At 41.7% G+C, this 21,436-nt stretch overlaps 1 protein-coding gene and 1 pseudogene across 1 annotated transcript; one reads left to right on the top strand and one right to left on the bottom strand.

Moving 5' to 3' along the window:
• Window positions 1-750: 750 nt before the first annotated feature.
• Window positions 751-3,128, bottom strand: LOC134761330 (angiogenic factor with G patch and FHA domains 1-like; annotated as a pseudogene).
• Window positions 3,129-16,626: 13,498 nt separating this feature from the next.
• LOC129059214 (protein FRG2-like-2) lies at window positions 16,627-19,470 on the top strand. Its single transcript, XM_054554874.2, has 4 exons — window positions 16,627-16,895; window positions 17,157-17,234; window positions 17,464-17,541; window positions 17,864-19,470. The coding sequence occupies exons 1-4, from the start codon at window positions 16,718-16,720 to the stop codon at window positions 18,376-18,378; spliced, it is 849 nt and encodes a 282-aa protein (XP_054410849.1). The 5' UTR covers window positions 16,627-16,717; the 3' UTR covers window positions 18,379-19,470.
• Window positions 19,471-21,436: the final 1,966 nt, after the last annotated feature.

Below are 21,436 nucleotides of genomic sequence, written 5' to 3'. Positions count from 1 at the left end.
TTTCTGGCACAACTTCAGTGCCTGCAATGGTATTTATAAAAAGTATGAATGCCAGCACATGGACTATTTCAATACTGTACTCATTTGTTCGTGTATAAACATTTCATTAGCTATGAAACAAACCAAATGCAAATGCTGAATGTACAGTATATATCAACATATTCAGATTCTTCACCGAAGAAAACAATAAAAGATGAATTTTCTGTGACATGTCACCTGTTCATTAGTTCTTTAATATGATTTAGGCTATTCCAAATATAAGAAAATGTATGCATCACTATTCATGTTGTCTCAACATTTTTTATCTAGGTCCTGAAGGGCATAAAAAAGAATGTATATTGTCAGATTTATTTTTATAGATTTTAGATGTTTCTTTTGCTGTATTTTCTGTGCATACTAGTATGAATACATGGAGACAAGGACAAATGAACATTTAAGTGGTTATATGAATTTTGCTTATATGGCTAATTGCTTATATGGATGTTGTAAATGACAAGATAAAATAGTAAAATTTGATAAACTTATCTGTGCCCTGTGAACTTTAGTTCACTTACTGTATAACTTAATTCAGTCACTAATAATTAGTTTAAAAAGTGTTTTTTAAAAGCTAAAAACCACATTTTATTACACATTTCTGAATCAGGAAGGGGTAAACTGTGACACAGCTTTCTTGTGCCATTGACTTTTTTGGGGAGAAACATTCTGCAATAAAATAAGAGTTTCCAAACTCTATTTATAAAAAAGCTTGAGTTTTCTTCTGTGATTAACCTTCACTCCTCAGTCCCTTTTACCCAAGGAATGGTTCCTAGGTCATCTTTTGGAAGTTAGTTTCTGGAAAGTTTTCAGCAAACCTCTCCTGTGCTTTGTCCCAGTTGTTGTTGTTGTTCTTGTTTTGGAGAAGGTGAGTCTCTTTAATTGAGGATGGTTTGTCTGTCTCCAATCCTGCATGTGTTTGCCGAAGCTGAAGCTGTATTGGACTTTTTATTCTCCCACCATCCTTCCCCAGGCCTTCTCCTATTTTCAACACATCTTTTTCAACATCTTCTGACCTTTGTCGCTATCAGTAATTTCAGAATGAACAGATGCAGGAGCATCATCTCTTTGGAAATTTCCTTCACTTCCAATCTGCTCCCTATGTTTTCCAGCTTTATCTTTATATTTTTGATTCTCCAGTATCTTATCATTTTTGTAGTCTGTATTCTGTAAACCATATTTTATTCGTATATTTTTAAAATCCTTTTCTTCTTTCCAACTCGTTTCCTTCTTAGTTAATGATGGACCAACAAATGATTCATCTTTCTTATCAAGGAAAAGGTGAGCTCTAACCTGCCCTGGTTCACATCCAACACAGCTATTACTGCCAGGGTGAATGTAATAAGATAACACAGTGTCTACAACTTTCACTTTATCTCCATGCTCAGGTTCATAAGGGACACATTTAGTTTTCAGCTGAACAATCCATTTTCCATTAACAATTGTTCCATTTTGACTGCCTGATCCAAAAGGACATAACTTTGTAAGTCATGGTCAAAATAGATTTCTGCATGAAACTTACACCAACTTCATGGATTCGAAGAGTATGCTCCATATCATTTTCTATTCCAATTGTAGCAGGTTTTACAGCAGTAATGATGAAGAATGACCCTGTCTGTAACACAGGTGATCTAACGACAATTACTCTCATATATGAGGGCCACACTTTTTCCTAATCTTCCTCCTCAGTATCTTTTGCAGTTGCATTGCCTTTAGTGGTAATGCCTTCATCATAGCTACCCTCGGTCTGAGAGTCGCAATTTCACCTTCTTCTGGTTCACTATCAGTCTCTGTGATTTTCTCATCCTTAAAGATGAATTGAGATGTTTTCATTAAGAGGAGATTCCATAGCATTTCCACTAACTGGAACAGTGAATTTTGGGGGATTATTTTTGTGATGAATGCCTATTTTGGCTTTTTTTTCACATTTGTGAAATTGTTTTTCCCGTTGCAGCTTGTATGTTCAACACTGAAGGCTTCTTGATCCTCTGAATTCAAATCCTTTTCCTCACTTTTTTTTTTGTAGAAGAATCTGGATCCTTTCTTTTCTCAATTTTTCATTTTTGTTTTGTGCTATAAGTCTGATAAGGTTGCAAATCTACTCGAGAATGAAATCGATAGCGACCACTTTCCACATCACAGTAGTAATAAATTAAATCATAATATATTTGATTCTCAGAATCTTAATAGAAACCAGTGCCGTGATCAAAATACAGTCCAATATTTTCATCATAACTAAATCCAGTCTGTGCTAAAGCCGCTTCTGCTGCAGCTCTCAAACTTCCATCTAATGACGAACCTTCTAAGGATGTATCTTGTGCTGCTAATGCAGATGCTGGCTCCTGTGAATTTGAGGCAAATGACCCTCTTGTCTACATTTAACATTTGGTGTCCTATCAGTACCAGGGTGAGCATCATTTTCTATTTATAACTGGTCGTTAGAATTCAAAGCAAGAGTTTCAATATCCTGATCTTGCTGATTTGACAGTTCAGTCACTCACTTTATTTGGAAGACTAACATCATTAGAGTAGGTCTGATAATAATAATCTGAGATTGACCAAGGAGCATGGTTCTCTGCGAGTACTTCTACATCAGACTTTTATTATCTCCATTTCTCCCACAGCGGAGTACGTGACTGAGTTCTTCCAGCTGCGTGCGGAGCTCCTGGCGGTTGCTCGTGCCGCTCTGAGCAGCCGTCCTGTGCGAGGCCATAGCGTCTCCCGTTCCCGCACCTGCCGCCTGCAGCTCAGCGTTAGGGTTCCAGCTTCTCCGCCCTCCTTCTCCGCTGGGCCAGCTCGGGCTCGGAGAGGGGGAGGAGCGGCCACAGCCAAGGCGCTGGCGGCGGGTACGGGCCCGAGGCCGTGAGTTCGGGCGCCCGACGGCTGCGGCCTCGGAGGGGCTGCGCGGGGCCGAAGCGGGGGCCGGCGGAGCCACAGCCACGGGGGCCGCGGGAGGAGCGTCCAAGTCCAGGGGCCAGAAGCGCTCCGGCCGTTCCCGAGTTGAGCTGCAAACAGTAGCCAAGCGTGTTTTAAATCGAGTTTCCCTGTGGCTAGATATGACCTGCTGGTTACTCTTATTTTTTTTCTCCATTCGTTGAGCTATGATTGACAAATTGAAAAGTGTGTATTTTTAGGGTGTACAATAGAGTGTTTTGAGATGTCAGTAGTCTTTACATTACCTCAGTTAAGCTAGTTAGCATATCTATCCCCTCACATAGTTAATACGTTTCTGTGTGTGTGGTGAGAGCACCTGAGATCTACTCTTGTAGCAAATTTCAAGTACACAGTGTTGTTAACTATAGTCACTATTCTGTACATTAGGTCCCAGCAGTTACTCACCTTGTAACAGAAGGTGCCCCCTTCCATGGAAATCTCCCCACTTTCCCCACTTCCTAGCCCATGGGAACCACCGTTCTACTGTTTCCATGGCTTTTTATTCTTTTATTTTTATTTACTTTTTTAGATTTTACATACAAACGAGATCATGCAGTAGTTGTCCTGTATTCGGCTTATTTCACTTAGCATAATGTCTTCAAGATTTATCAATATTGTAGTAGATGAAAGAGTTTCATTTTTATTAAAGCTGAAATTATGTATCAGTTTATTTATCTGTATCAGAGGAGTGCACATACCCTTGCTGATCCTGATTTTATGTCCTTTGGCTATATACTCCAAATTGGGATTAATGGTAGTTCTAGTTTAAAAATTTTAAGGAACCTCCATACTGTTTTTCATAATAGCTGCACCAATTGACATCCTCAGCAACAGTGGACAAGTGTTCTTTTTCTACACCCTAACACTTTTTATCTTTTGACTGTTTGATAATAGGCATCCAAACACCACGATAAGGTGATACCTCATTGTGATTTTGATTTTAATTACTCTGATAATTAGTGATGTTGAGCATTTTTTATATACCTGCTGGCCATTTGTATATCTTTGGAAAAATTGCTATTTATATATTTTGCCCAATTATTAATCAAGAAATTGCTTTTAATTCTGCTGTGGGTTCTTTTTTTGTATTGATTAGTATGACATATATTTTAGATAGTAACATATTATCCTATATATGGTTTACAAATATTTTCTCCCATTTCCTATAATGCCTTTATATTTTGTTGATTGTTTCCTTTATTGTGCAGAAAATTTTTACTTTGACATAGTTCAACTTGTTCATTTTTGCTTTTGTTGACTGTGTTCGTGGTGTCATATCCAAAACATCATTGCCATGACCAGTGTCAAGGAGGTTTTTCCCCATTTTTTTTAGAGGATTCATGATTTCAGTTCTTATGTTTAAGTCTTTATTTCATTTCAAATTCATTTTGTGATGATATGAGAGAAAGGTTCACTTTTTTCTGTGCATATCTAGTTTTTCCTACACCACTCCTTGATGTGTTTATCCTTTCTCCATTCTGTGGGATTGGTTGACTGTATATCTGTGAGTTTATTTCTGGGTCCTCTATTCTGTTCTATTGGTTTTTATGTAGGTACTATACTATATTAATGACTACAGCTTTGTAATAGTTTGAAATCAGGAAGTGTGAGGCTTTCAGCCTTTTTGTTCTTCTCAGCATTTGGCTATTTGAGGTCTTTTGTGGTTCCATACTAATTTTAAAATTGTTGTTCTACATTTTAATAAAATGGCATTAAAATTTTGATAGAAATTTAACTCTGTAGGTCACTTTGTGTAGTATGGATATTTTAACAATATTAATTTTTAGAATCCATGAACACATATTTCTCATTTTGTATTCTTCATTTTCTTTCCTCAACATTTTATACTTTTCAGTACGCAGATCTTTCATATTATTTGTTAACTCATTCCTAAGTATTTCACTCTATTTGATAATATTGGAAATGGAACTATCTTTATTCTTGTTTCAGATATTTTGTTGTTACTGTAAAAAAATGCAACTGATGTTCATATGTTAATATTGTATCCTGAGAATTTACTGACTTGGTTAGTTATAACAGGTTTTTGTTTTTTTTCTGGTAAAATGGTGGTTATTCTGAATTCTGGTTAAACTTTAAATGGATAATTGCTATTATCATTTCAAAATTATTTAAAATATGACCAGATGGATTCCTGCTTTCACGAATTCAATGGAATTCAAATCTTCCCATTTAAAATAATTTTGTCTGGTTGACCTAGGCCCCAGGGATTGGGGGCACCCCGTGGGAGCCCAGAGATTCGCTTGGGGGTGGGAGGGAGAAGCTGTCAGAGAGGGGGCTGAGTTGGGGAAGCAGAGAGGGGCTCCGGGGACAGCCGGGAGGAGAGAGGGTCGTGTCGGAGACCCAGTGGGGAGAGAGAATGGGCCAGAAAAGCAGGAAGGGTGAGCGTGGGCAACAGGACGGCTTCCCGGCGCGGCAGGGAACTTTGCTGAAACTGCGGGCCCCAGGCAACAGCGCGGGCAGGGTGGGAGGGAGTGGAGAGGACCCGGCACACCCCAAGGTCAGTGTGGAGAAAGGGACATTTCCCGGTTCCTTCGCCTCTGCCCAGCGTTCTGCGGGCATGGTCCCCCCAGAGGCAGGGCATGGGAGGAGGTGGCTCCCGGCGGGCTCGAAGAACTAAGGGGCGCACACCCGCTTCGCAGCGTCGGGGTGACAGGGGAAGCCTGAGACGGCTGCGGATCTCGCTGGCCCCGTGGGTGGGCGCGGGGGGCGCGCGGGGTGCCGAGCACAGGGGGCCAGCGCCGGGGCCTGCAGGTGGCCCTGGAGGAATCTGCTGCAAGCACCCGCCCTTGCAGCGGGCCTTCCGGGAGACCAGTGTGGACAGCGCCCTGGACACGCCCTTCCCAGCTGGAACATTTGTGAGGCTGGAATTTAAGCTCCGGCAGACAGAGAAGCGGCGGGAGGAAGGACTGGAAGAAACCCAAGTGCAAAGTCCAGCCCGAGAGGAGGAAGCAGAAATGCCTGACCTGCGTCAAACTGGACTGTGAGGATAAGGTTCTGGGCAAGATGGTTCACTGCACTCCAGAGACGCAGACTCGGCGGGAGCCTGAGGAGCACCAGGAGGCCCGGTGCAGCCGGGCGGAGCGGGCGGTGAGGACCCCACAGCTGCTGGTTCCCCGCACAGTTCGCTTTCTCCAAGGCCCGGCCCCCAGCGGAGCCCAGCACTGAATCGCATGGCGCCCCCTGGAGCCCTGGCGGGGGTAACCAGTGGAAGACCCACCTCCCAGGGAAAGGACCCCACTGTATCCCCAGATAATAAAACTGTTCTCTCCCCGCAAAAAATAAATAAATAATTTTGTCTGGTGTTTGAAAATGTGTATGTGTACTGGTCAAAATGCTGCCCATTTATCTATATGCCTAATTAGTCAAACTTTTTAATGAAGTTATTTAACATTCTTTTTTATTATGAAACAAAACAGTAAATTTGTTAATGGTTTTAATATCATCTAATATGATTGAAAATATGTCAGTTTGTCATTGCCAATGAATCTTTGTGTTATTTATTTTACTCTGTTACATATTCTGTCCATAAAGGTCTAAGTGGCTTAGAATCTTGCCTAACATATTGTATGTGCTAAGTACTAACTACTCGAATTCATCAAATTATCTTTCTATACCATTCTTAAAATACAATATTATTTTTTATTTTTATTAAAATTTTTTGTCTAATATAATTATTTATGAAAATTATGAGGTCTATTCAGTTTGTCCTCTTCATAAAAGCCAAAGTTTTTTTTTTTCTCTTTTTTTTTTTTTTTGAGACGGAGTCTCCCTCTGTTCCCAGGCTGGAGTGCAGTGACACAATCTCGGCTCACCACAACCTCCGCTTCCCGGGTTCAAGTGATTCTCCTGCCTCAGCCTCCCGAGTAGCTAGGACTACAGGCATGTGCCACCACGCCCGGCTAATTTTTGTCTTTTTAGTAGAGATGGGGTTTCACTATATTGGCCAGGCTGGTCTTGAACTCCTGGACCAAGTGATCTGCCCGCCTCAGCCTCCCAAAGTGCTGGGATTATAGGCTTGAGCCACCACACCAGGCCTTTTTTTTTTTTTTAATCTCTTTATTAATATGTTAGAGAGTACAAATGCAGCTCTCTCACAGGAGCATGTTGCATAGTGATGAAACATGGGCTTTTGGTGTGACAATCATCTGAATGTTGTTTATTGTCCCAATTAGTTATTTTCTCATTCCTAAACCCTCTCCAACCTCCCATCTGAGTTTCCAGTGTTTATTTTTCCAGTCTCTGTATCCAAGTGTATGCGTAATTGAGTTCCCATTTACAAGTGAGAAAATACAGAATTTGATTTTCTGTTTCTGAGTTTTTTCACTTACAATAATGGCCTCCGGTTTTATTCATGTTGTTGCAAAAGACATGATTTTATTCTTCTTCATGGCTGAGTAGCATTCCATGGTATACTTGTAGAGCACATTTTCTTTATTCAATTGTTGATTGATAAATTTAAATTGATTTCATATATCAGCTATTATGAATAGTGCTGTGATAAACGTGAGCATGGGTATTTTCTTTATGTAACAAATTGTTTTCCTTTGGGTAGATACCAAGTAGTGGGAGTGCTGAATCAAATGGAAGTTCTATTTTTAGTCTATTTTGAAATCTCCATACTGTTTTCCATAGAGGTTGTAGAAAGTTACTTTCCCACAAACAATGTATAAGTGTTCCCTTTTCTCTGTATCCTTGCCGATAGCTCATTTTTCTGCTTTTTAGTAATAGCCATTCTGCATGGTGTAAGTTGGTATCTCATTGTGGTTTTTAACTGGTATTTCTCTGATCATTGACAAGGTTGAGCATCTTTTACGTGCTTGTTGACCATTGACCATCAGTGTCTTTTTTTTTTTAATGTTCATGTTCTTTGCTTGCTTTTTAATGAGTTTACTTGTTTTATTTTTGTTGAGCTGTTTGAGTTCCTTGCATATTCTTGACACTAGATCTTTGTCACATGCAAAACTCGTAAACATTTATCTCATTCCATAGGTTTTCTGTTCACTGTGTTAATTAGAAAGCTCATTTTCAGGAGCTTTTTAGTTTAATTGAGTTCCTTTTGTTTATTTTTGTTATTGGTACATCTGCTTTTGAGATATTAGTCATAAATTCTTTGTCCAAGTCAATGTCTAGAAGAGTTTATCCTAGAGTTTCTTCTAGCATTTTTATAGTTTCAGGTCTTACATTTTAGTCTTTTAATCCATATTGAGTTGATTTTTGTATATGGTGGGACATAGGGGTCCCATTCCATTCTTCTGCATACGGCAATATAATTTTTCCAGCACAATTTGTTGAATAGGATGTCATTTCTCCAGTGTGTGTTTTTGTTGACTTTGTAAAATATCAATTGTTTGTAGGTATGTGGCTTTATTTCTAGGTTCTCTATTCTGTACCATTGATCTATGTGTCGATTTATATCAGTACCGTGCTGTTTTGGTTACTACAGCCTTCTAGCACAATTTTAAGTCAAATAATGTAATATCTCCAGCTTTATTCTCTTTGCTTAGATTTGCTTTGACTATTCAGGCTCTTTTTGTGGTTCCATGTGAATTTTAGTGTTTTTTTTTTCGAATTTTATAAAATGTAACATTGGCATTTTTGTAGGAATTGCATTTAATATGTAGATTGCTTTGGGCAGTAGAGTCATTTTATTGATCATAATTCTTCCAATCCATGAGCATGGGATGTTTTTCTCTTTTGTGTCATGTACAATTTCTTTCATCAGTGTTTTGTAGTTTTCATTGCAGGGATTGTTCATCTCTTTGACTAATTGTATTTCTAAGCATTTTACCTTTTTTGGTAGCTATTGTAAAAGGAAGTGACTTTTTAATTCAGTTCTCAGCTTGATCATCATTAGAGTATAAAAATGCTACCAATTTTTGTACACTGATTTTTGCATCCTGAAACATTATTAAATTTATTTATCAAACCTAAGAGTTTTTACGGCGGTCTTTAGAATTTTTGTATATATCATATTATATAATCATCAAAGAGGGACAATTTGACTTTCTAATTACAACCACTTAGATGCTTCCACCAAGAGCAATAGACAGAGTCTCTGGGGAGGGCACAGGTGATGGTATTTCTTTAAACTGGCCATGTGATTATGGCTGGAAGCATGGGCTGAGAGCCACTTAGCTAAGCATTGCCTCTCAAGTCTTTTTCTTTCTTTCTTTCTTTCTTTCTTCCTTTCTTCCTTTCTTCCCTTCTTCCCTTCTTTCCTTCTTTCCTTCTTTCTTTCTTTCTTTCTTTCTTTCTTCTTTCTTTCTTTCAACAGAGTTTTCACTCATTGTCCAGGCAGGAGTGCAGTGGCGCCATCTTGGCCCACTGAAACTTCCACCTCCCAGGTTCGAGTGATTCTGTAGTCTCAGCCACCCGAGTAGCTAGGATTACAGGCACCAGCCACCACACCTGGCTAATTTTTGTATGTTTTAGTAGAGACATGGTTTGGCCATGTTGCCCAGGCTGGTCTTGAACTCCTGACCTCAGGCGATCTGCCTACTTCGGCCTCTCAAAGTGTTGGGATTACAGGCATGAGTCACCGCACCCAGCTGCCTCTCAAGTTTCAATGTGCATATGAATTATTTCCGATTCCAGGCTCTCTCTTAGTGATGTGATACTGCAGGTTTGGAAGGGGTCCATGAATTGGCTTCTTTAAAAAGTCTCCTCTTAATGCTGATGTTTCTTCCACTACATCCAATATAGTAGCACTCAGCTAGAGGAAGTAAGCACAGCACAGACCTCCTGACACCCAACACTGTTACCACAACACAAATACTTTTGGCCCAAAGTGGAAGCCACCAATCACCATTTTCAAACATGTCATTTTCTGCTGGCTCTTTACAGTTTAGAAAGCCTAGAGAAGGCATCAACGTTTGAATAAGTCTGCATTTGGAAAACATGTACACATGAGTTAATACAATGTTTACTGAGCACATACTATGTGTTCAGAAGTCCGTTACAGAGCACTGTTCAGGAAACATTACATGATGTGAGTTAATCCTCATAGTACCCTGGGAGTTGGGTGCTAAGTTTTCTGTAATTTTCAGGATTTAAATGAAGGGCCTAGCGTTTCTATTTTTTCTTCCATTTTAAAAATTATCTACCTGGAAAATAAAATGTGCAGAATAAAAGCTATATCGACAGATGAAAGGGATAGAGAAAAAAGGGTGAACTGTTCAGAGAGATGTTTTATATTTATATTTACCTTCTTGTGCCTTGTGGAGCAGCTACTGAATTTGCAGGAATGGAAAACAAGTTGCTAGGTGGGGTGTCTCTAGAAGCACTGGCTTCAATGAAAAAGAAATTATAACCCCCAAATATAGAATTATTTGCTTCCACTTATCTGTTTTTCCATTTTAGGAAATTGTGGGCACCAGCTCAGGAGAGGCAGCAGGAGCCCCCGCCCGAATCTCTGGTCTCCTTTAATCAGTTCTGTGAGAGAAGATTCTAGGGTGAGGCCAGACCTGGATGAGGCCTTAGAAAAGGGTGGATCTGGGCAGGGCTGGAACAGAAAGTGGACCCCATGTTTCTGATGTTCATGCTGGTAGAGTATTTCCAGTTCTGTCTTTCCTAAGCCTGCCCAACAGAGACTTGACTCTTAGAGCTTGTGTAATTTTAATCTGTTTTAGTCACTTCCCTGTCAATTTTTATAACACATGATAACAAGAAACTTAAGCAAAACTCTTAGGGTTTTTTAGGACAATTATATGAGAAGCTAAAAACTTATTTTTACCAAGATAAAAGAAATAGAAATAATCACAACAATAACAATAATTCTTCTGTCCATGAATAGCCCTTCAGGTGGTGACATCGGAACTCAAGGAACAGCATAAGGGAAATGGAGCAAATGCAGCCAAGGCCCCCTGTGCAGCTCCCTTCTCCCTTCTGACTACAGGATGCTGAATTCAGCCATTAATCCATTTGCTCTAGATAAAAAGTTTCTGGACAGTAGAAACCATGAATTCTTCATCTGTTTTTCTGATGGTCATGTGATATAGTTTAGATGTCCCCTCCAAATCTCATATTGAATTTTAATCCTCAATGTGGCAGGTGGGGCCTGGGGAGGAGGTGGTTGAACCACCAGGTGAGTCCCTCATGGCTCTGTGCTGTCCTTGTGACAGTGAGTACTCTCAAGATCTGGTTGTTTAGAAGTGTGGCCCATCCCTCCCCCATCTTTCTTGTTTCTGCTTCTACCATGTGAGATGCCTGCTTCTCTTTCACCATGATTGTAAGCTTCCCCAGGCCTTCACAGAAGCAGACCCTGGTGCTATGCTTCCTGTACAGCCTGCAGAACCATGAGCCAATCGAACTCTTTTCTTATAAATTACCCAGTCTCAGGTTTTTTAAATAGCAATGCAAAATAGCTTAATACATCATATGAAAAGAAAGCAATTGATATATTTTCCAGTTTGAGTATTTACCAGTTTCAGTCTCCAGACCTCTGCCTTGCTTCAACTCAAAGAACAGGAAGGGAGCAACCCCCATCTGCTGCTCCTGATTATGGGAGAATCTTCAGTTCATCTTAAAACATTTCAGTCAAAAGCCTCGTGTTTTACGTAGAAGAATGAGGGTGTCTGAAAGAATGGGTCTCTTTAATTGTTTATTTTTTCTGAGACAGAGTCTCTTTCCCTGTCATTCTGGCTGGGGTGCAGTGGCTCACTGCAGCTTTGACATTCTGTGCTCCAGCAATTCTCCCACCTCAGCCTCCCAAGTAGCTGGGACCACACGTGCACACTACCACAACCAGATAATATTTGTATTTTTGGCAGAGATGAGGTTTTGTTATGTTGAGCAGGCTGGTCTTGAACTCCTGAGCTCAAGTGATCCTCCAGCCTCTGCCTTTCAAAGTGCTGGGATTACAGGTGTGAGCCACCACACCGGGCAGATGGGTCTTAACTGATTTTAATCAGGGTACCTGAGCATGGAAGACATGCCCTTAATTTTTTTCCTAATACAATATTTGACAGTTATATAACTATGATTTTTTTATTCCTGTGATTCATAAGGATATGACAGTAAAAGGCCTTGAAAGCCTGTAGGAAAAAAGTGCTATATTGTGCTTGAAACCATCTTTTACTCTGAAAGCAAGTGCCATCCAGATACACCTGTTGAGAAGATATTTTCTCCTGCTGCATTTTAGTCAAACAGCTGAGTGTGTCTTGAAGTTGTTTTTTGATTTTTAGCAGGACAAGTGTATTTTCTAAGACCTCAAACTCAGGAGTGGCCATGGGGTAAATCACCGCTGCACACATGGAATGCATGCGCAGCAAATACATTTCTCACCCTGAACCAGGGGTTGTTCCCCCTGGGTGCACACGGGAATCACCAGGGAGGCTTTTAAAATTACCTAAACTCAAAAGGCAATAGATAAATGAATTCAGAATCCCTGCGGTGGGACCTGAGCCACAGTGCTGTTTAAAGCTCTCTGGGTGACTATGGGGTACAACCAAGCCCCCAAACTGCTGCTTTAAATCAGCCTCTTCGGGTGAACTAGTGGCAAATGGTTTCCTGAAATGAATGGTTTAAATCAGCCTCTTCCGGTGAACTAGTGGCAAATGGGTTCCTGAAATAAATGGAAAGATTTGCTGCTGGGTTGTGCTCTTCTGATCTTACCTGCATTACCTACTTGTCCTTGCTGAACTGACCTCTGCTACATATTTTATTCCTGATTCAATCCAGTTCTACTCATACCAAATGCATAGTATGCACTAGGTGCCCTTGCATTGCTGAACCTCACTCTGGGGAGAAGTCTTTGCTGAACAATAATTGCATCCTAAAAAAACTCAAAATACTGGACTTGAATGATCCTCCTGCCTTGGCCTCCCAAAGAGCTGAGACTGTAGGCATGAGCCACCATGCTTGGCCTATACTCTAAAAACTTAAAACTATCTTACTTACTAAATTGATGTAAACATGGGAAGACCTAGAAGGTCACCAAAGTGTTAGGACATAAGTAAATACCTTGGAATATTAATATCCATTTGATGATGCCCTGAGCAAACATGTCCCACTTTAAAACAATACAAAACAGTGCTATTATTCTGAGATATAAAGTTAAAATTTTGTGCAAATAGGTAATATTTAAATTTTTATATATGTATGACATTCATGCAGAAAGACGTATACAAAGAAATCATGTAAAGTTCAATGAATTATTACAAAGTGAACACATGTGTGTAACCTGGAAATAGAACCAGCTTCACTGATGTCCTGGCAACCACTTTCGCTCTTTTTGCTCCCCCAAAGTCACTAAGATCTTGAGAGCTAACACTGTAGATCAACTTTGTATTATTATACATGTTTTATTACAGAAAATTTAAAACATACACAAAATAAAAGAAACAGTACAATAGGCCTGTTACCCAGGCTCAACAACAACTAATAACATGCCAATTTTGTATTATCTATACTTCAACTCATTTCTCACATAGACTTTGTTATTTATTATTATTTTTTGTGGTATAAAAAGTGTGCTCATTGAAGGTAAAATCTTGGCTGAGCACAATGGCTTAAGCCTGTGTAACCCCATCACTTTGGAATGACAAGGCAGGAGGATCATTTGAGGTCAGGAGTTTGAGAGCAGCCTGGGCTGCATAGTGAGACCACATCTTTATTAATTTTTTTTTTAATTAATCAGGGGCAGTGGTGCATGCCTGTAGTTCCAGCTACTTGGGATGTTGACATAGCAGGATCCCTTGATTCTACGAGTTTGAGGCTACAGTAAGTTGTGACTGTGCCACTGCACATTAGCCTGGGTGACAGAGTGAGACTCTGTCTCAAAAAAAATAAATAAATAAAGGTTCGACCTTAACTAGCTTTTTACACATAAACACACCCATATAAACAATCCCTCTTTTAAGAATAGAAGTACCAAATTAAAAATCATTAATGTGAATCCATTTTTAACTCAGACTTTATCTTTTAATAAGTTTCTTTTTTTTTTTTTTTTTTGGTAAGATGTGCACTCATTGAAAGGTCTAATCTTGGCTGGGCACGGTGGCTCACATTCGTAACCTCATCACTTTGGAAGCCAGAGCTCAGGAGTTTGAGACCAGCCTAGGCAACATAACAGGACCTCACTGGGACAAGATAGTGAGACCTCATCTCTACAACAATTTTTTAAAAGTTGGGCATAGTGGTGCACGCTTGTAGTCACAGCTATTTGGGAGGCTGACTTGGGAGGATCACTGGAGTCTGGGAGGTCAAGGCTGCAGTGAGCTGTGATTGCACCACTGCACTCCATCCAGAGGGACAGAGTGAGGGTCTGTCAAAAAAAGGTACAATTTTAACTGTACGTGTTTGACACATCAACACATCCATATAAACAATCCCTCTCTTAAAAATAAAAGTACCCAATTTAACAGTTATTAATATTCATGGGAATTACCTAGAAATTTTTTGTTTGTTTTGGTTTGGATTTTTATTGAAAGGGGACACCTAGAAATGTTACTTAAAATCTAGATTTTGATAAAAATAAGCCTGAGTTTTTTCTTTTTTTGAGAACGAGTTTTGCTCTGTCGCCCAGCTGGAGGGCAGTGGCGTGATCTCGGCTCACCAAAACCTCTGCCTCCTGGGTTCAAGCAATCCTCCTGCCTCCCAGGTAGCTGGGATTACAGGCGTGAGCCACCACATTCAGTTAATTTTTTTTTTTTTTTGTATTTTTAGTACAGATGGGGTTTCCTTATGTTGGCTAGGCTAGCCTTGAGCTCCTGACCTAAGGTGATCCACCCGCCTTGGCCTCCCAAAGTGCTGGGATTACAAGCATGAGCCACCATGCCCAGCCAAGCCTGAGTTTTGCCTGATAATTTCTCTTTCTAAGAAAGTACATCATATGGCAGTTACAAGGTCTCTTTTATCTAAAATAAATAGAATTTAATAAATAAAAATTTAAAAAATTTACCTGAGATTAAAGGACAAATCAAAACACATGTGTAATATGCTGTCTGTAGGAGTATATTTTAACAATGACATAAATTATTAATAATCACTAAATGTTATAATAATTTATTAACTAAAATGAACAAAATTTCTATTATGATATCTATGAAAATACTTTCTTAGAGTAAAATATTCTCATATCTTGAGAGGTTAAAAGAAGCAAAGATGTGGAAGTCGATGTCTTATCAAGTACTTACTTATCAAGTAAGTAGCAGACCCCTCTTCACACCTTTTACAGAGTTATCCAACAAGCAATCATTTACACAAGAGCAGACAATTTTCCTAGCTTTCTATTGAGTTTATGTGTTAATGTTGTTACAAAATTTAACTCAATTTTCTTATAAAATTACCTGACCAAATTTTATATATCATAATATATAAAAATTTATTCAGATGTCAAATAAATTTTATATCATAATATTATAATATATAATGATATCATATTATGATGAGTTCCATTTACATTCAGACAATTTCACTAGGCAGTGTCTACCACTAATTCTTTTTTCGTTCCACTATTTGCACAGGCAGCACAGCTGGGAAAACACAGACTCACCCAACACAGTCTCTTCCCCGTGTCTTTCTCCTCCTCAAGGAATCAGTTCATCAGTCAATCAAGTCATTTGGGACTGGAGGCTGAGTACTCACTAACATAGAAGGTCTCATTCCTGCATGCTTTCCTCAGCAGAGGGGGAGACAAGAAGGTCCTTTTAGGGGACACTTGCTTGGACATAGACTAGGCTAGTTGGAGGGCTCTGACCAGCAGAGACAGACTCCGCCGCAGTAGGAAGGGATGAGGCAGCTGTTCTGAACCTGGAGCTCCACCACATCTTGTTCCATCTCACTGAGGCAATTTTGAGAGTCTGCCCTGGAATGCGTCTTGCTGGTGGATGTTGAGAAACAACGTGGGCTTTGATGGGATTCAGGTGGTGTGTGCGGTGTGAAGACAGGAGCTGATGTTCAGAATCTAGGCTGTTTTTCTTGTGATCAGTTGATGGTTTACCTGTTTGAAACCAAGTCCATTTTCAGTAGGGAGCTTGAATAAATTCCACAGAACAAAATGGTGCTCCCAGGATGACTGAGGAAGGGTGAGAAAGGGGGAAAGTTTTTCCACCTAGACTTTTTGCTACCTCAGGAATCAGGGGCTGATTAGGTTAGCACTGGCTCAACCTAATCAATTCAATTTTATTGCATTTGATCTAATTATCTTCCCCATTTTTAAGGTAGGAAGGGCCATTTCATTTGGTATTTATTTTTTCTCTGCATTTTTATTTCATCATATAGGTGTGGGTCTAATACAATCAACCATAATTTAACATTTGTTGTTTCCAAGCACTTAAGAAATTATAATATCTATGCATACAATGTTAACACTATGTATAATAAATTCTCCTTCTGGGCAAAATGTATAACATACGTCAATATAGGCATGTTTAATTGTGCATCTTGAAAGGTGAACAGGATCATAAAATCTTCCAGGTAGGAACTGAAACAGAAATTGGAAGAAAAGATTCCTCCATCTTCCGATCCCTGTGCTCCCAGTTCTTTGTTTTCTTGACACGGTAAGAGGACCCTGAAAATGTATCCCCTTAACTGTGTCTAGGTCCCCAGTAGAACTACAGCAAGAAACTTCTGATTGAGGCTCTAAGAAGCGGCAGAAATGAGAAAACTCTTCAGCCAATAAGAGTAAGCCACGCCCAGCCGAGGGAGGTATAAAAGGCATGTCTTTCAGAATAACCCACACTCTGCCTTTGGACGTGTGAGAGAGCGCACCTTTGACTTGAGCTTCAACATGGGAAAGGGAAATGAAAACCCCGATCTCCACTGCTCCTCCACCCAGTGCTCCACTGACCAGCCCGCTTTCCAGCAGATCTCCTTTACAGAAAAGGGCTCAGATGAGAAGAAACCATTCAAAGGAAAAGGCAAGACCGCCTTCTCCCATTCCAGTGAGAAGCACATACAAAGGCAAGGTAAGGCCTTGGGCTGCTCCTGTGGAGGCTGGAAGGAGGGTTGGAATCAGGGACACTGAGCTATATGTCTTTAGTAGGGTTTTATTTTGAGATTTGGGGATGGGAAATGGCTTAGTGCTCTCAGAGGACTTTGAGAAATGTGTTCACTCGTGACACTGGCAGAAGAGCTTCACATGAAAGACTGATCTGCAAAAATGCATCAGAGATAGACTATGGGACTCTTCCTAGGGAGAGGTGACTCATCTAAACTTTCTTTTGCAGCAGGATCAGAGCCCAATCCAAACAAGGAGAATTCTGAGGAAACCAAGCTCAAGGCCGGGAACAGCACTGCTGGATCAGGTAAGATTTGGCTCTTTCAAGGTGAGAAGGGACAGGGTAGCAACACAGGCTCCCCTGGCAAGGAAACTGGGAGCTCCTTGGCAGCCAGGGCCGTACAGATCCTGGACACTGGAGAACAGAAGAGAGCTGGAGTTTGCTGGTAACCTCAGCTCCTGTGTGTCCAGGATGGACTAGGAATTTCAAGGTGTTCAGTTGGAGGCACTTTCTCAAACTTTCATTGTGTTCACAGAACCAGAGTCCAGCTCATACCGGGAAAACTGCAGGAAAAGAAAAATCAGTTCCAAGGACAGCTGCCAAGACAGAGCAGGTAGAATCTTGGTGTTTGTTGTTGTTGGTGGTGGTGGTGGCTTTTTTTGTTTTTGGTTTGCCCCAAAAAGCAAATAATCAGGAAACTTATATGAGGCTGGAGCGGAAAGGGAGTTACTTATTGACAAGTAAATTTTTGAGATCTTAGCACTCTGAGAATATCTGGGGACTCACAAGCGGTTCAGCCTCACTTCATTCCAGTGCTGAGATGGACGGGAAGAAGTGGGAGAAACAAGTGGGGTTCACCTGGGTGCACAGGGGGTCCTGGAAATGAGGGTCTGTGGGGACTGCTCTGATGAGTCTCTCACATGCTTTCTTTGCAGGGAACTGTTCAGAAGAGGAGTGCAGCTTGACGTTGAATAAAAAATCAAGATCCTCCACCGCTGTGCACAACAGTGAAATCCAGGAGACCTGTGATGTCCACCATAGGGGACATTCCAGGGTTCGCACTGGGCACAGCGAGCGGCATAGGTCTCGGGCCCTAGGAGTCCAAACACCGTCACTTCGAAAAAGCTTGGTGACCTCTGTGCGAGCTATGTCAGAGGCTGTTTATCAAGACCTAGCCCAGGTGTGGGCACAGCAGATCCATTCTCCACTGACCTGTGAGCAGCGGATACTGCTCACTCAGCTCCGGGGGCCTCTGTGTGCCCAGGTGCAGACCTTGTATTCCATGGCCACCCAGGCAGCTTATGTCTTCCCTGCTGAGAGCTGGCTTGTCCCAGCCACAATGCCTGGTCCTGGGGATTCAGCCTTGGAGAGAGAAACCTATCCCTTCCCTGGGCAGGAGATAACTGAGCCTGTCAGTGGATCAGATAAGGCTAAGCTGGGAGCACCCTGACCCTATTCAGCAGAGATGCAGCTCTAGGAATGAGAACAAGGACCTGCTTCTTCTCAGATTCTTCCAGATGACCAGCAGTGACAATTTTAGACACACTGTGTTAATAAATGACAGAACCTGAAGAAGTCATAGGAAAGAAACTTGAGCGGTATACTCAGAATGCTGAGCCCTGCATTTTGCAGACCGCTAAGGCTATAGACAAATTTTATATTTCATGTTAGACATTTGATGCCTTTTGGATGTCTGATGACAGTCGTGCATTTCTATATAATCAGAAAAATATTAGATTGTAATTGTGAATTTGCATATTTTAGATTGTAGAAAAGTAAATATAAAATTATATGCTCTTTTTTTTTTTTGAGACAGTCTTGCTATGTCACTCAGGCTGGAGTGCAGTGGCACAATCTTAGCCCACTGCAACCTCTGCTTCCTGGGTTCAAACAATTCTCATGCCTCAGCCTCCCAAGTAGCTGGGACTACAGGCATGTACCGCCATGCCTGGCTAATTTTTTTTTCTTGTATTGTTAGTAGAGTTTTGTCACGTTGGCCAGGTTGGCCTCGGACTCAAGTGATCTGCCAGCCTCCGCCTCCCAACGTGCTGGGGTTACAGGCATGAGCCGCTTTACCAAGAAATTGCTTCTCTTTTAATCCAGAAAATGTTGTAGGCTCTCACTCTTCCAGCCTGAACCCATGGAGTACTAATATCCACAAACCATTAGTAGCACTCCCTGTGGGAAAATGTCTATACATTTTTACAGTTTGATATAATTATAGTAAAATTACTATGCAAGCTGTTTACTTTTAATATTTCTACATAAAATTTAAGTCAAGATATATTAAATGGTAAATGATTGTACTTATTTATTGACCTGTCTCATGTTTTATTTCATTTTAAACATCCTGAATTTATATTTTATTGTATTTTATACATTTCAATTGATTGTACTGTATTGCAGGATATGACTACAACACAGTGTATTTGTTATATTTGATGTATATTCTACTTGTATTTTGTACTGAGATCATACAATCTTTCATTATCTAAGTGTATTAATGACTTGTTTGGTTGCTTTGTAATTTTCACTTTATGTAATAATGAAATAAACATTAATGTTGTTTGGAATTTTAAATTTCTTTCATATGGAATTTGTATTTAATAAAGATGTGAAAAAGAGAATGTCTTATTTTCACTTCTGCATCATCCTAACCCTGACCTCCCCACAGTCCACAGCTCTTGTCATAGTCCGGGAATAGTGTTCTGTCACTACAGGAAACGGGGCCAATTCAATGGTAATACACAGATATAAATTGGAGATAGAGAGATTTTATTCTCGAGCACTGCAATAGAAAAGAATCACAGTAACGCGAGTCACACAATTTTTGGGTTGACACGGCTTATGAGTTTTGCTTACACTACGCTGTAGAATAACTCTGAAATAAATTTATGTCTATTAAACAAATGCACATACATAAATAACATGTCTAAATAACAATATACATATCTTAATGAAAATGAACTTCATTGCTAAAAATGTTAACACACAGATACACACAATGGGATCATATAATGTTGAAAAATAGAGATGGGGAGAGGAACAGAAACAGAGAGAAAAGGAGGAATGGAGCGAGAAAAGGACAGATGGACAGAGGGACATTGGAAAGGAGAAAGTGGGGAGGGGGGAGGAAGGGAGGTAGGGAGGGCGGAGGGAGGAAGGGAAGGACAGAGAGAGAAAGGGAGCAAGAGACAGAGAGAGCAAGGCAGAGAGAAAAGCGGTCTTCTGCCTCCAGGACCAGCAGGACCTCGCACTCCCGGAAAATGCTGGGTGCCCAGTGCAGGCTGAGTGCTTGGCCCACAGCCGCGTCTGCCTGCGGGGCGCTCACGGGCCCTCCGGATCGCCCGCCTGGGTCATTTCATCCCGGAGCGATTCGGACGAATTCCGCCTCCCGAGGAATGAGCGAATTGCCCAGAGAGCAATGAGCCAAGACTCGGGTGATTGTCCGGTTTTCATCCACATGGTTCACAGATGAGATAGCCCCACCTTGAGCCTGCAACAGAGCGCGAGGGGGATAGTCCCGTCCACACAGGAGTCACACTCAGGCCCACCCCTTTGCCCTCTGCAAGGGTGCCTGTTGCTCATGTGTCTCTGGCCCCCGAAAGCGTGACCATGTTGACTGTTTGTTTCCCGAGCTCTGTGGGGACCCAGAAACCTCCAGCGAAGCGTGGAAAAGCAGCATCCTGTCTTCGCTCTCCTTTCCAGTTTCTAAACAGGCCACAGTAGAGACTTCTCTTGCTGCAGGAAACAGGAATCCGTGGTCAGGCCGTGATGCACGGGACGTTTCTTTTCTCTGTAGTTTCGCTCTCGTTTTCTACATGAAAATGAACGAGATCCACACCCCTGCGTGTGTGAGACTATCACGGCAACGGCGACATCCACAGGCATTGCCGCCTTCACGGAGAGGGCCTGGAAAACTCAAGACTGTCATGGAAGTTCAGTTCCACACTCCACCCTTCGGGGTGGTTTCTGCCTGAAAACTGGGAGTCAAGACAGCGGCTTCCAGTTTCCATAGAATTACTGGAGAACCTCAGAGAGCCAGCCCCAAAGCCCCTCTTTCCCCTCCAGTCTGGCCCTACACCCACCCACCCCACAAGGCCCTGGTCCCTGTGGTTTTCGGCTTCGGAGGGCGGGCTACCCCGGGACCTTGGGCCCCGAGCTCATGCATGTTCATAACGGGGTGGAGGTGGCAGGTCTTTCTAAGGGTCTCCTGGCTGCACCTGCGCCCAGTGCACAGGCCGGCTGAGGTGCCCGGGAGCCCGCGGGCCTCTCTCTGCCCGTGTCCGTCCGTGAAATTCCGGCCGGGGCTCCCCGCGATGGCTCTCCCGACACCTTCGGACGGCACCCTCCCCGCGGAAGCCCGAGGACGAGGACGGCGAAGGAGACTCGTCTGGACCCCGAGCCAAAGCGAGGCCCTGCGAGCCTGCTTTGAGCGGAACCCGTACCCGGGCATCGCCACCAGAGAAGGGCTGGCCCAGGCCATCGGCGTTCCGGAGCCCAGGGTC

The sequence above is a fragment of the Pongo abelii genome, chromosome 3 (genome assembly GCF_028885655.2).
Source record: "Pongo abelii isolate AG06213 chromosome 3, NHGRI_mPonAbe1-v2.0_pri, whole genome shotgun sequence".
NCBI lineage: Eukaryota > Metazoa > Chordata > Mammalia > Primates > Hominidae > Pongo > Pongo abelii.
This window is presented reverse-complemented; position numbering and strand designations above follow the sequence as displayed.